Source organism: Sminthopsis crassicaudata, chromosome 2 (assembly GCF_048593235.1).
Source record: "Sminthopsis crassicaudata isolate SCR6 chromosome 2, ASM4859323v1, whole genome shotgun sequence".
Taxonomy (NCBI): domain Eukaryota; kingdom Metazoa; phylum Chordata; class Mammalia; order Dasyuromorphia; family Dasyuridae; genus Sminthopsis; species Sminthopsis crassicaudata.
The window spans coordinates 593,758,949-593,773,345 of record NC_133618.1 but is presented as its reverse complement, the minus strand read 5'-3'; the positions used below and the strand labels follow the sequence as shown (position 1 = coordinate 593,773,345).

The following is a 14,397-nucleotide window of genomic DNA, read 5'->3' as shown; positions in this document are numbered from 1 at the left end:
TTTCTACCAGCTGGGGAAGACAAATTGAGGGAAAAAGGAGAAGTAAAATTAGTCCTGAAATTGTGGTGAAACTAAGATTTTCAAAATTTCAAAAAACTTCTATAAATCATAAAGATTAAGGAATCTGGACATGTTTAGAATTTTAAGAACACCATGTATGGTGTTAAGATCATTGGACTTGGAATGGTCAAAAGTCATTTGCCAGCTGTCCCTTTTTAAACAATCAGAGGATCATAGAATCTTAGAATTGTAAGGGGTCTTAGAGGCTGTCTATTCCAAGATGAACACTGATCTTTTATGTAGTAGGTCTAATCAATGTTCAATCATTCTTTTTGTGAAGAACTATAGTGATAAGGAATTCACTACCCACTGAGACAGCCCATTTTACTTTGAGGCAGCTCTAATTATATGTAAGTTGTCCCTTATAAAATTCAAATTCTGTACCTTTAGGATTTCTGGTCATTGCTTCTAGTTTTGCCTTCTAGGTCGAGGTAAATAAATCCCTCTGAGAAAGTAGCTATGCTGCTAGATGCCAGATTGATGGGGGAAAGGAAGAGGAAAAAAATTATTTTTTCCAACTCCAATTTTAAGAGGGATAAGCAGTTGGGTTCTTCTTGAACTGCTGCCTCTCTCTTCAACTAACTCTAACTTTTAAATTTTCTCAACAATCCATATCTCCATCATTTGTGACTGTAGTAATTCTGCTGCAGCAAGGGAACCAGAAAGTCCCCTTGCCCTTTACACTTGAATATTATGGTTTTGAGTCCCCCTCATCTTATTGGTCATCTTCCTCTGTATATTACCTTGCTTTTCTTCTCTAAAATGTGCCTTTCATAATTAAACACCATATTAAAGATTTGACCTGAGACAACAATAAGATTGTCAACTCTCAATCTGTACATTATGTTTCTGTCAATGCAGCTAAAAATAGTGTTAATTTTGAGAGTCTTAATGTTGATTCACACTAAGCTCCTTATCTACTAAAACCTTGAAATCTTTTCACATATACTATTGTTTGGGTCCACCTCCTCCATCCTACATTTCTATAGTTGATTTGTAACCCAAGCATAAAATTTTGCAAATATTCATGTGAAACTTAATGTTAATAGATTTGTCCATTGTTTTAGTCTTTTAATTTGTTTTGGTAAGCTGATCTTGTCTATTGAGCTAATTATCAATTCCAGTTTAATTTCATCAAAACATTTGGTGAACATCCAATCTATGCCTTTACCAAAGATTGTATAATTAATACTAAACAATACAGGACAAAAGAAAAAAAAAAACCAGATTCCTGGAGTATTTCACTAGAGGTATCTTAGGTTTAACTATTAATCAAATTTTGGAGGTCTGGTCATCCAGCCAGGTGCCTCATCCAACTGTCTTGTCATCCAGTCTATATCTTGATGTGTTTTTTCTCAAGACTACCATAAAAGATGAGGGCATCTAGTTGGTTGTTGTCCTTTCTTCTTTTTTCCTGAGGCTGGGGTTAAGTGACTTGCCCAGGGTCACACGGCTAGGAAGTGTTAAGTGTCTGAGACCAGATTTGAACTTGGGTCCTCCTGAATTCAGGGCTGGTGTTCTATCCACTGCACCACCTAGCTGCCCCCTGTCCTTTGTTCTTAAAGAAGACCAAAATAACATCACAATGTTAGAGTCAACTATGTCCAGCTGAAGCTGATCAGACTTAACACTAGCTTGGAATATTTTGCCACAAGTGGGGTATAAATAGTTTATATGAGCAGTTGGAGTAGATACTCTAATTTTGCACATCACAGCAGTTTTTTTGGAATTACTTCAACTCTGTTTTGCTTATAGAGCACAGCATCTTCTCTGATGAGGGCATGTGTGCCATGCTGAGTGGTCTTGTGCCAGTGTCTCTCATGGCATACAATCAATTCTAAGTGGAAGCAAGTTTTTGTATAGTGTGTGTGTGTGTGTGTGTGTGTGTGTGTGTGTGTTGACTTCAGAGTGAGATCCCTGCTTGCTGCAATAACCAGGCCAAAGTTAGGTAAGCAGACAATTTTAAGGCACCTTTTTTAGCCCCTTCCTCACATCCAGGGATAAGCAGTGTGATGAATCCTTAAAAGGCTGCTCAGACACCTAGGTGACTACTGAGTCCCACTGCTGCTTTCAGTGAGAAGACAACTCTATGGTCTGATCCGCCTGTGTGCAGGGTTGTGACTCTAGCTCCCAGTGTATCTGCACCTGATGCTTCATCACTTGCCCATTGTCATAGGATTTTGAGATAGCTAGAAATGGTAAACTGGTGTGAGTGATGAGTGATGTCTTTTGATTTATGCCAAAAAATTCATGCAACTCTGCCTCACTAAGAGTATCTAGGTGACACAGAGCACTGGGTTTGGTGTCAGCAAGATCTGAGTTCAAATTCAGCCCTATATACATATTAGCTATGTGATCTTGGGCAAGTAAGTTCACCTTGTTTGCCTCAGTTTCCTCATTTGTAAAATGAACTGGAGAAGGAAATGGCAAACCACTACAATGTCTTTGCCAAGAAAATCCCAAATGGTGAGCCATGACTAAAGTGATTGAACAACAACCATAAAATATTAGAAATGTCTTGTTATATAATTTATCTATGGCATCCCCTAATCTAAATGTTTAGTAATGTGGTGAGGTGGGGGGAAGTGACAAGATTAGTTTGGTATCTCTTGTGACTGAATCCATACTAGCTCTTAATGATCTTTGCTCCCCAGTTTTTAAGGTTCTCACTAATCATTCTTAAGTTAAGCTTACTCACGAGTTTATATAGGTTTCAATTATTTACCAGTTTGGTTTATAATTCTCATTCTAAAAACCATTCTCTGCAGCAATAATAATTCAAGCAAACAAGCATTGAAAAGTTCTGTCTTTGGGGCAGCTAGGTGGCACAGTGGATAGAGCACCAGCCCTGAAGTCAGGAGAACCACAGTTCAATTCTGGTCCCAGACATTTAACACTTCCTAGCTGTGTGACCTTGGGCAAGTCACTTAACTTCAATTGCCTCAGGGGGGAAAAATTGTTATTTACCTTATAGAGAGAGCCATCTACACCCCAAAACAGGACTGTGGGGACTGAATGTAGATCACAACATAGTATTTTTACCCTTTTAGTTGTTGTTTGCTTGCTTTTTTCTTTCTCATTTTTTCCTTTTTGATCTGACTTTTTTTGTGCAGCATGATAAATGTGAAAATATGTATAGAAGAATTGTACATGTTTAACATATATTAGAGTACTTGTCTACTGGACAGTATAGGGAAAAGAAGGGAGAAAAAGTTGGAACACAAGGTTTTATAAGGGTGAATGTTGAAAACTATCTTTGAATAGTTTTTTGAAAATAAAAAGCTATTATTAAAAAAAAAAACTAATCCTCCCCCAAAAAGTTCTGTCTTCTGCCATTTATTCCTCCTAAGCATCAATCTTATGCCTTATTTGATCTCTCTTATCCTTGTATGATTGAAAAATTCCTTTTGTTAGCCTAATGTATTGTCAACTTAAGTTAATTTGGGGCCTTAGCATCCATTACATTATAATATTGGGCTGTTTTTAATCTTTCTTTTGCTTCTACCTTTTAAAGTTTTTTTTTCCTTTTTAAGTTTTTAAGAATCTAACTGGGTTAGTAATTTTTAAGAATCTAACTGGGTTATTGAATTCCCATTGTGTCTTTAGAAAGCTTCTGCTCTTTGGAGATCATTAGAGACATTTCTGTTCTTCTATTTGAAGAATTTTGTTCTTCAGAGTATTCCATCTTTTTGATTTTCCATTAATAATTTCAATCCATGGGATTCTACCTAGTCTTTCCCTGAAATCTTTGAAATCTGCCATTGCCAGATTTAGTGCATATGTCTAATTGTACATAGTCTTCTCTTCTCTATCATGAACGATAAGATTCTGTGATCACTTCTTCCCAAGAGACCTTCTATTTTCACTTTGGCAACCATTTCTTTCACAGTGGTCAGTATCAGGTTCAGAATAATTTTTCTCCTCATGGTTTGCCCAAGCTTTTGAATAATGAAACAATCATCAAGACAAGTCAAAAATTTATCAGCTCCTCTTTATTTTTAGAATTTTGATCTGCAATTAGCAAGCCATTTACAGACATGTAGTCTCATTTTCTGTAGATAAAAAAATGGAAATAATAGCATTATTTATTTTACCCAGAAGTTGTTAAAAGAATACTTTCTCAGTTTTAAACTTTTATGTAAATATGAACTATTTTTTCCCTGAAAGGTTTTGTGTGTATATATGTTGTGATCATATCTCATTCCTTCTAAATCAATCTTATTTTATTAAAAAAAAAAAACTCATTTTATTAGGTCTTTTTAAATGGGTCACTCATGATATTACTTAGTTTATATTCAAAACTCCAATTACTGTATATCTCAGAGTACAAATCACTTTGATTTATCAGACAACCTAAAATTTCCTCTATTGAAATTCAGCATTTGACCCACAGTTAATTCTTCAGTAGAGGGACCCTCAACAGCAGAATAACTGGTATTATTGAGGTTCCTCTTGCTTAACATATGGCTCAGCAGCTGGCCAGAAAAAAGCTCTATTAGCTACAATGACTATAATGTATATTGCATAGTTCTTTGTAGATTTGCTTGGGCTATCTCATTTGAGCTTCACAATAACCCTGCCACAGGCAGAGCAGATATCATAATCTTCCTTCTACAGGTAAAAACCAAAGCAAAGATAGATAATGTCATATGACAGAAGAACAGAATAGAATCCAGGTCTTTTCTCCCTTACTTCAGTCATTTGGTTCTATACTGCTTTCTGGAGGGAACTATATGAAAATGAGAGGTGGTTATTTGCTTCTATGTCCAATGTATTAAATCAACTCCAATATAAGAAAAGCTAAAAATAAAGACAAAATAAAACATGAGATTGAAATCAATTATTAACTGTCTCTTATATGGAAGGTACTGTGGTTGATGCGAAGGATGCAGAGAGAAAATGAAAGGTTGATTTATATGCTTTAATGTATGAGAACATACATGAAGCCTGAATATTGTAAATCAAAAACAGAATGGGCATTGTCTCCCCTGTTTTACTATAAATGAAGCTGTTGGTTTTTACTCTCCTGAGGACCAAAGGTCATCCATTGCACCCATCCCCCACCTCCAAGCCTCCATTCACTCTTGTTTCTCTTGACATTAATAGGAGCTGTAAGCACATAGTGAGGATGGAACCCTGCCGCTGGCATTTGGGAGTCAAGCTGGAGATGGGCAGCACTATTTCCAGTTGGACATCATTTAGGCAGCAGTCAAACAGACTTCCTTTATGTCTGCATGTGTTGTCGCTGAGAGTCAAACTCTGACTATCCCAGCGTATTTAGAGGCTGCCAAATATAAAATGGCTTTGCTAGGCAGAAAGGGCTATGCTTTCGTTAGGGTAAAATCATAGAATTTTAGTGCTGGAAAGAGCCCATGAGATCATCTAAGCCTCACTGCCCAGCAAGCACATCGAGGGCTCTGCACAAAATAGGCACTCACTAAATGTTTAATAATGATGTAAGATTGATCTTGTCTATTTTTCCCAACTTCTGCAGATAGGAAACTAAGGCTCAGAAAAAATTAAATGAGTTAACCAAAATGTAATGGAAAGAATACCAGATTTGAAATGAGAAAATATGGGTCTGAGTTCCCTTAGTAGCTAATCACTTAATAGCTACGTCAATCATTTAAATTCTCTGGACCTCATTTTCCTCCTCTGTAAAATGAGGGGGCTTAGATATTTTCTAAGGCTTCTTTTTCTCCGAATTGCCTATAAGAAGCATTATCATTATCATCACTAGTGCTTTAAGGACTGCAAAGCAAAAAAAAAAATAAATAAATAAAAAATAAAAAAGTTTATATATGTTATCTCATTTGATCTGTAAAACAATCTTGTAGGGTAGATTCTCATTTTACAAATATGGAAACTGAAGTGGAGAGAAGTTAAGTGACTTGCCTAGATTCACACATTTAGTAATTATCTGAGCTGGAATTTGATGTTATGTCTTCCTGCTTCCAATTCAAATACCACTGACTATGTATCAAGCTGCTATAGCATCAGCACTTGAATTCTGGTTCTCTAAAAATCTAATGATTTTTTTTCATACTCGTTTCCTTTTCAAAGGGAAACTGAACATTAATGAAGTGTTTTTCCCCCTTTTTCTTCTACTACAATCTTCTTCCCCCTTTAGGGTGCTGTCTGTGGCATTTTCTGCATTTTTTCCCATCTTAGGTCACTTTCAGATGCTCCTTTCTGGTTCACTATTTCTTTAGTTCTTGCCTGGGAAGACCCTGAGTGCTTCAGCAATAGTGAATGATTTTTGTTAACCTTACTCTGACCATAGCAGTGATCAATAGATGTCACTGACTGCTGAAAACTACAGGTGCAATGGGGTCCATTTTACATGTCAGGAGAACCACAATACATGGATCCAAGAGTTAGAGCTGGAAAAGGAGCTCCTAAATGGTGATCTTCATTTTTCTTTTTTAACAGTAAGAGACACTGAGGCCAAGAGAAGTAAAACTATTTGTCTGAAACCAGGTAACTCCTAAGTGAGAGGCAAGACTTCAATGTCGGTCCACGGATATCAAATCCAGGGGGTCACGCCATTTATATTCATAGTCGGAAAGAGAAAGTGAGGAAAACAGTCCTACTCTTTCCATATTAAAGCACACAAAGACCTATGCAAGTCAATTGCTTTATTTCCAGCTTCTCTATCTCAGGGGAATCGTTCTTTCTAGTTACTTTCAGGCATCAATTCAAAGACGGAAGGCTGAGTTACTGCTAAAGATCTCTCTCTTTCCCCGGCGGCCTACTTGTTCCATAAGTACGCCGAGGATCCCCCAAGTTCAAAATTAAAGAACAGGATCCTAAGAAAACACATGTTTGGACTTTACCTAGGAAAGTTGATACTTATAGAAAAGGTCAGGAAATAACATAATAAGGTGACTGGTCCAAAAAGCTCCAAAACAGGAGCAACAGATATAAATTTGTGAAGTTGGGTAGGACGAGCAGTTCATATAAATTAATTAACTCACTGTGGAAGCCTAGTATTATTAATATTATCATTATTCTTGGAGCTTAAAGGGACCGAATCTGAATCCTCATATGGAAAGAAACATGCGGCATCCAAGAAAACTTAGGCAAACAGTTGCTATGGAGTTTTTTTATTCTGGATTATTCACAACACCTACAGTCAAAGCTATATTCAGGCAGCTTAGCACCAGATTGAGTACTGCAGGCACTGCCTTGACATTCAGAAAGAGGCTTCTATTTCTGGACGACTATTGGGTAGCTCAAAGTAGCTGCAAAGTCCCATGGTTTCAGGAAAGTACGTTTTCATTCTATGGAATTCTAGAATCTCAAGAGTCAGAAGGGTCCCTTAAAAGATCTATCCCAACCTTAACCTGCAGGCTAAATTTCCACGTCTTTTTTTGCATCTCCTTGGTTTTGTTTTCATAATATTTCTCTTTTCCCACAACCTCTAGGAAGCACCGGAGCCAAAAGTCATCGGTTTGCCTTAGACAGCTACTCTTTGGGAACCGTTTAATTTAAAACTCCAAGGCCTTCTGGCTTTCGACAGTGCTGGGGTTCCCAAAGTGAGGGAAAACGTAATCGGAACTGCTGGAGAGGAAACTGCACTGGAGACGACAGTCAGGGTTGAAAAACAGCAAGCGTCAGAGAAGCAGAGCTGGAATGTCGAACGCGTAGTTATCTTTAAGAGTTTTAAGTTCTGACATCAGAACCAAATTATGAAACCCTTTAGATCTCTCTTCATCCGGTTTGGAACTCTACGCCTGGGGTGGGATCTGGAAGTCAGAGGCGGATTCTAGGTGGTGTCTAGGTCCAGGACCGGCCCGGGGTGGGAACTAGGATGAAGGGGGGAGCTGCGTAGAGAGAAAGAATCTTGAAAGGGAGGGGCCCTGCAGAGAGGAGGGGAGAGGAGGAGGAAAGAAGGGGGATGAAGGAGAGAAAGGGGAGAAGGGCTTAAAGCTCATACTGGGACTTCCCTCTGACTGGGCGCACTGGGGAGGGAGGCAGGTAGCGAGCCTGAGGTGAGAAGAGAAAGAGCGAACACTTTGGGGGACGCTCCTCTGGACCCAAGAGGAGGTTTCAGTATCTGGAGCTGGAGGCGGGGGAAGTGTAGGGAGGGGAGGGGAGGGAAGGCAGGAGGAGGAGGAAGGAGGCTGGGAGGAGGAGCCGCTGCCTCCGCGTCAGAGAAGCCTCGCACTGCCCAATGGCTCAGACCCCAGAGTGAGCCGCTAGCAGAGGAGCGAAGCCGCGGACCTACGCCGCGACTGGCAGGGGAGCTTTCCGTTCCGGGCTGTGCGGGCCAGGCGCGACCATGTCGGAGAAAGAAGCCGGGAGCGATGCGGGGCCCAGAGGTGAGCTCCTCCGCCGCTCTCGTACTTGGCTGATGGGGAGAATCTCACCTAGGCGAGCGCTGCCGCAAGGGCACGGGTGGGTGGGAGGGAAGAACGGAGGGAGCAGCCTGCGGCCGGCCAGCCCTCAGGGGCGTAGTGGGTGGAGCTGGAGCATTGTCAGCATCCCCTTCGGACTGGAGGCCCCCACGTCCGCACCTCGGGGGTCCCTCACTCTTGCTCGCCAGCCTTCCATTCAGGTTGAAGGCTTGGAGAGGTTGTGGACGGGACTGGGGGCGGGAGCAGCCTATCCTAATTCAGGCTGGGGTCCCTGCTAGCGTGGGAAAATAGAAGCGTACCGTTATCCTCCTTTTCTATCCTGCCGCTCCCCGGGCTCTTCCTGGAGCCTGGACCTGGGAGGCGCGGAAAAAGGAGACGCTCAGGCCAGTCTTTGGGCTCTCCAAGCTTTGGGGCTGGGACGGGGGAGCCCGGCTCTGGGAGGCCGAGCCAGGTCTGTCAGGATCCCGGCCTGTCACGTGCTCGCTTCCCTTCTGAGGAGACTCTGCAGCAGGGACCGCAGTCCCCCACCCCGCCCCCCTCCTCCCACGCGAGAGCCCTGGGGCTTCCTCCCCGTGCACTCCTCCTCCCTGCCCTAGCCGGCTCCACTCGGCTTTTCCTGACGCCGCGGGATTGCACACAGCACATGCGACTCCCAAAGGGAGGCAATGCAGCAGACGAGCAGAGATCCAGGAGGAGGGGAAAATGAGGGAGGGAAGATCCCGCGCCCAGTTCCTCACCCCTGAGTCCGGGATGTTCCCGCGCGTCCTCCTGGGTGGGGGCTCGATTCCTGGCAAAGCACTAGCGCGAGTAGCGAACCTTGCCCCGAATGGGCGTTTGCAGTGATTCATGACAGCTCTCTTATCCACCCTTCACCCACCCCTACGCGCACCTCTGGGCTCCTTAACCTCCCGGGAGCCCGGGGAAGTGAGGAAAGACCCAATAATATACTCTCTCCCAGCCATCAATAACAGTTTGTAGCAAATTCTAGTTACCTTTAGCCACACTTTTTTTTTTTTTTTTTCCAGATCCATCTTCCAGAAGATTAAAAAAGGAGGACGGGGAGGGTAGTGCAGCAAGGGACAGTCAAGAAATGTTAGAAGTCTAACAGTGAAAGGAAAAGTGTATTACTCTACATCCCCTTTCCTTTGTAACACTTTCTTTCTTTTTTTCTCCCCTCACTTCCTCCCTTCATCCTTCCCCATGTACCTGCACACTTTGAGTGTACCAGAAATCTATTTCCAGATGTGTCTGATCTGTTCTGGGCAGTTCAGAGAACGTTGTAAGGACTTGACCCTTTCCTGATTAGGTCTAAGTGTGTGTGATGGGGGGAGGGGAGTCCTTGGGGTGAGGGTGGGACTATGGGACAAAGTGATTGCTGGACTGCAGTGCTCATTCAGCAAAAGAGGCAGATGGCTTCCATTTTGGAAAGATGATATACAGTGGAAGAGGTCTCTTGGCATAGTAGATGGAGAGCTACTCTCAAAGCCAGGAAGAGCAGGGTTCAAGATTAATCTCTTGACATATATTGGCTGCATTACCTTGGACAAATTACTTAGTCTCACAAGGCTCACTCGGGATTAAAAATTGCAATGAAGGTACTCACTTGCATTGGTAAAGGGAGTTCCTTCTCAGTTAACATTAAAATCACAGGTACCAATCTTTGTCTCCTAATGAATACCACATTTTATTGGGGAGATGATTAAAATCGGTGAGGACTAGGAATTTTTTTCTTTTAGCTTACTGTATTCAAAGTGAAGTCTTACTCTTTGGGAATACTTGGACAGAAATTAGAATTGGATATTAGCCTTTATGTAAATATATTTAAATATATCTTTACATATATGTATGTATTTAAATAGTTTTCAGGGGAAGAAAACTCATTTCAGATCTCATGCTTGAAATCAGTCTTTTTGACTTGACATACCTATCAAAATGCAAAGTAACTAAGTTTTCTTTTCTTTCCTTCCTTCCTTCCTTCCTTCCTTCCTTCCTCCCTTCCCTCCTCCCTTCCTTCCTCCCTTCCTCCTTTCCTTCCTCCTTTCCTTCCTTCTTTTCTTCCTTCCTTCCTTCCTTCTTTCCTTCCTTCCTTCTTTCCTTCTTTCCCTCCTTCTTTCCTTCCTTCCTTCCTTCCTTCCTTCCTTCCTTCCTTCCTTCCTTCCTTCCTTCCTTCCTTCCTTCCTTCCTTCCTTCCTTCCTTCCTTCTTTCCTTCCTCCTTGCCTTCCTTCCTTCCTTCCTTCCTTCCTTCCCTCCTTCCTTCCTTCCCTCCTTCCTTCCTTCCTTTCTTCCTTCTTTCCTTCCTCCTTGCCTTCCTTCCTTCCTTCCTCCCTTCCTTTCTTTCTGGAGAAAAAAACAACTATCCAGATGCTTCATGGTAGGGATAGTGCATATTTTTATACAGTTAATTACAAGTTTATTATCGTGTAATGATGAAATTAAATGACTATGATTTAAAGAAAATCCAACTAGGACATAGTTATACTTTAAAAGGACATGCAATACCAAGGAAATGACAGATCTGTCAAACTCCCAAATGCTGTCATCTTTCCTATTCTCCCAGGAGCACTCAACCTGTCAGGGAGATAGGAGGTTGAAGGAAATAGATTAATATCCTGACTTAATGATTGGTTAACAGCAGAGAACACCTTCAATCTATAAATAAAACCTCATGGCAGACATTCTGCCTACCCCAAGCTTGCTCACACCTGCCACCCTAGCCCATTGTTCCTGCAAATGGAAGAAGTAGCACAGCATTGCAGTAGCTGATGTAGTAGGAATGGGAGGATCCCGGCACCAACTCTGATGAGAAATAGTTTGCATAGAGCAGACTGGAATTTGGTCCAAAGAAAAAACATCCCAGAAATCCATTGCTCTGCACAAACTAAGTGCTTGTTGAACTTAATTTAACTAACCTGAGTTCTCTACAGAGTGTTATTTTATTCTTCAACTCCAGTTCAAATGGAAAGGAATATAGTTGAGGCAATATACCAAGTTGTGTTTGCCTGAACAGCACTAAAAACTAGTTTGGGAAATTTTCCCTCAACTTCCTTTTGACTGAACAAGCTGATTTGGGAGAAGTCATATACAAATAACTTGAATTTTCATATGTGAAAAAATTTTTGTCTTGCTTATAAGCTCCCTTTACCAATGATGAATATTATAAAGACATGAAAGGCATGATATATAGCCATTGTTTTTCCTTGCATATAATTTTGCAATGTGTAACAGATTCCATCCATTCCAGAATCTGACTGCCTTTAGGTTCTTTGAATCATAAATTTTTGAGCTTATAGATTAAGAAAGGTCCTCAAAGGCCATTTAGTTAAACCTCTTGATTTTGAAGATTAGGTTATTGATGCCAAGAAAAGGTAAATGACCTGACCAGTGTCACATTGGTGGTAAACATCTGTGATAGAATTTGAATCCAGATCCTCTTGACTCCAAAGCCCCAGTGTTCTTTCTGCTGTGCTAGAGTCATGAGATAGATATGCCAGGAAAAAAATAATACCCCTTAAGCATTTTTCATATCATTTAATATCCAGTGGTGTCTAAAGAATCTTCACAAAGGTATCATTTATTTCCTCGTCAGATTTCCTAGCACTCTCTGCTGCTTGTTAAACTTTTTCATATTCCAGTTTGTAGAGGTTATGTGTTTGTGATTTTTCTTTACTTGCTCATAAGCTCTTCAAGGACAGTCTTTTGTATATTTGTATTCACCTTCAGTACATAGCCCAATGAGTTCATGGTGAGCACTTAAATGCTTATTGAATGAGTGGGTGAGTGTTTAGATGAAGATAAATAAAGTAGTGGGCATGAACAAAGAAAATGGCTTATAAGATGGCTCTTACAAATCAGGTATCAAGTCGATATTAGTAATAATAACTTTTAGAATAGAGGCTGTTGTATAAGTAGAGCTAGGATTGAAGTAATTGAATGAAGGGAAAGGAATAATAACTATAAATTTTGAGGACAATGGAAGGATGAGTTTGTTGGGCAAAGAAATGGTTCTTTAATGGGCTGAAGGTGTGAAGGAAAAGAAGGAATATGGGATAGAGCCTAGCGGTGAGGAAGCAAACTGACTGTCCAGAAAAGGCTTGTGCTAAGTGTTCTAAGAATATAAGCCAACTGGAATGGTGGATGGGGGACCACAACTCACACCAATTCAAGTCAACAATGGAAGTGGAAGGGATGTCAACACCACTCAACTATTGCAAATTATACCTCTAGTTGTAGTTGTTTATTCACTCCCTGCCAACCTATGGCTTAGTTACATCATTTAGAATTAGAAACATCTAAGGAAACACTGTGGTAGGATTGAGAAATCATTATCCCTTGACTTCTCTGTTTCTACAGTCTATGTTCATTTAATAAACAAAGTTTATTAAGAACTACTGCTACAGAACACTTGTGTGCACTTTGAGGAATACTTTGATAAATCAGGAATCCTTTTCATCAAGGAGTCTATAGAATAGCTGAGGAGGATCATGCATTCTACTTTGAAAAGTTAAGCAATAATAAGTTGGTATGTGAGAATTATCCAATGAATAGTTTTTAGAGGAGGAAAGTATTGCTCTTGCCAAGTTTATCCATACCTATGTTTAGGATCATTGGAAGAGACTTTAGAGATGATCCAGAATGAACCACTCATTTAACAGATGAGTAAACTGAACCTTGGGACTTGCTTGAAGTCACATAGGTAGTGAGCTGCAGAGTTGGGATATACGTTAGGTTCCCTGAATTCAATTCCAGTGTTCTTTTCAATTCATGAACAAAAGGTATGGTTTGAGCTGAAATTTAAAGACATGAAAATGTTTGAATTGGGGATAGTGAGGGAAGATGGACACTTTAGATAGTAGAAACAACATGATCATTGAAGTTGAGAATAAGTAAAAATAATCTAGGAAAATATATTCAACAATCTTACTGCAGCGGAGGGTTCATTTAAGATGGTAGTTGAAGATAAAGTTAGAAAGATAGGTGAATATAAAGTGATTGTGGTCTTGAAAATCAGAAATAGGAGGTTAGACTTTATATTGATAATTGGGCTGCCATTGAAGATTTCTATGCAGAGAAGTGATGTGAGGTAAGCAATATTTTAGGAAGCTTATTTAGTGATGGTGTACAAGTCAAGGAGTCAGAGCATGTGGTTAGGAGGCTTCTTTGGGTGTAAGATTAAGGATAGGATGAGGGTGAGAAAGTGAGAATAGAAAGAAAAAATGAATATGGAAGACAGTAAGAAGAAATAGGCAACATTTGTTTATATTGACTATGTGAAGAGAATAAAAGGAAAATTAAGTAAATCTGTAAGACTCTGCTTAGAAAGTGGTGGTGTCATTAAATGAAATATGGGTAATAGGAGAGAAAGTTAGTTATAGAAAGAGATAATGTGTTCCATGCCAGACCTGTTAAATTTGAATTGACTTTTGAATACCCAGTTAGGTCCTGCAAGCAGTCAGAAATGCAAAATTAGAGCAAGTTCTAGATTCAAAACTGGGACATCATTAATATAGGTAGGATAGATAGCTATAATAGGGGCTTTTCATGACAGTATATAATAAGAACAGCAGAAGAGAGAACAATGAAACTTGACACATCCATCATGAGGAGGATGAAGGAAACTACTGGAACATTTTCACAAAGTTGCATTTATCTGGAAACATATTTCAGTTTATCAGGATTTTTTATCCCTCCATTAGTGACCTGCAGACCAACTCCTAGCCACTTAAATGTTCTGCGGCTACATCACTACTGGGTCAGAGAGAAATGACAGACCTTTAGACTATGGTCAAACTAACCTGTAATTTCTGTAAATTCAGGCACTTAGGAATTGACATTGTTTTTGGCAAAGAATAGCTATGGTACTAAAACTCATGTGTATCAGTAATTCTTTAGGAGATGCTATTTTGATTCCAAATGTGCTTAAGTGAAAACTTCAAACTCAGTAAGGCAAAATGTACCCTTCTATTTATTAAAGCTGCA

General features: G+C 40.2%; 1 protein-coding gene across 1 annotated transcript in view; it reads left to right on the top strand.

Moving 5' to 3' along the window:
- Window positions 1–8,209: 8,209 nt before the first annotated feature.
- Window positions 8,210–14,397, top strand: part of HSPA12A (heat shock protein family A (Hsp70) member 12A) — a 96,567-nt gene continuing 90,379 nt past the window's right edge. Inside the window, exon 1 of the mRNA XM_074295701.1 lies at window positions 8,210–8,384. Within this exon, the coding sequence (XP_074151802.1) occupies window positions 8,345–8,384 (40 nt within the window). The 5' untranslated portion in view covers window positions 8,210–8,344. The remainder of the gene's footprint in view (window positions 8,385–14,397) is intronic.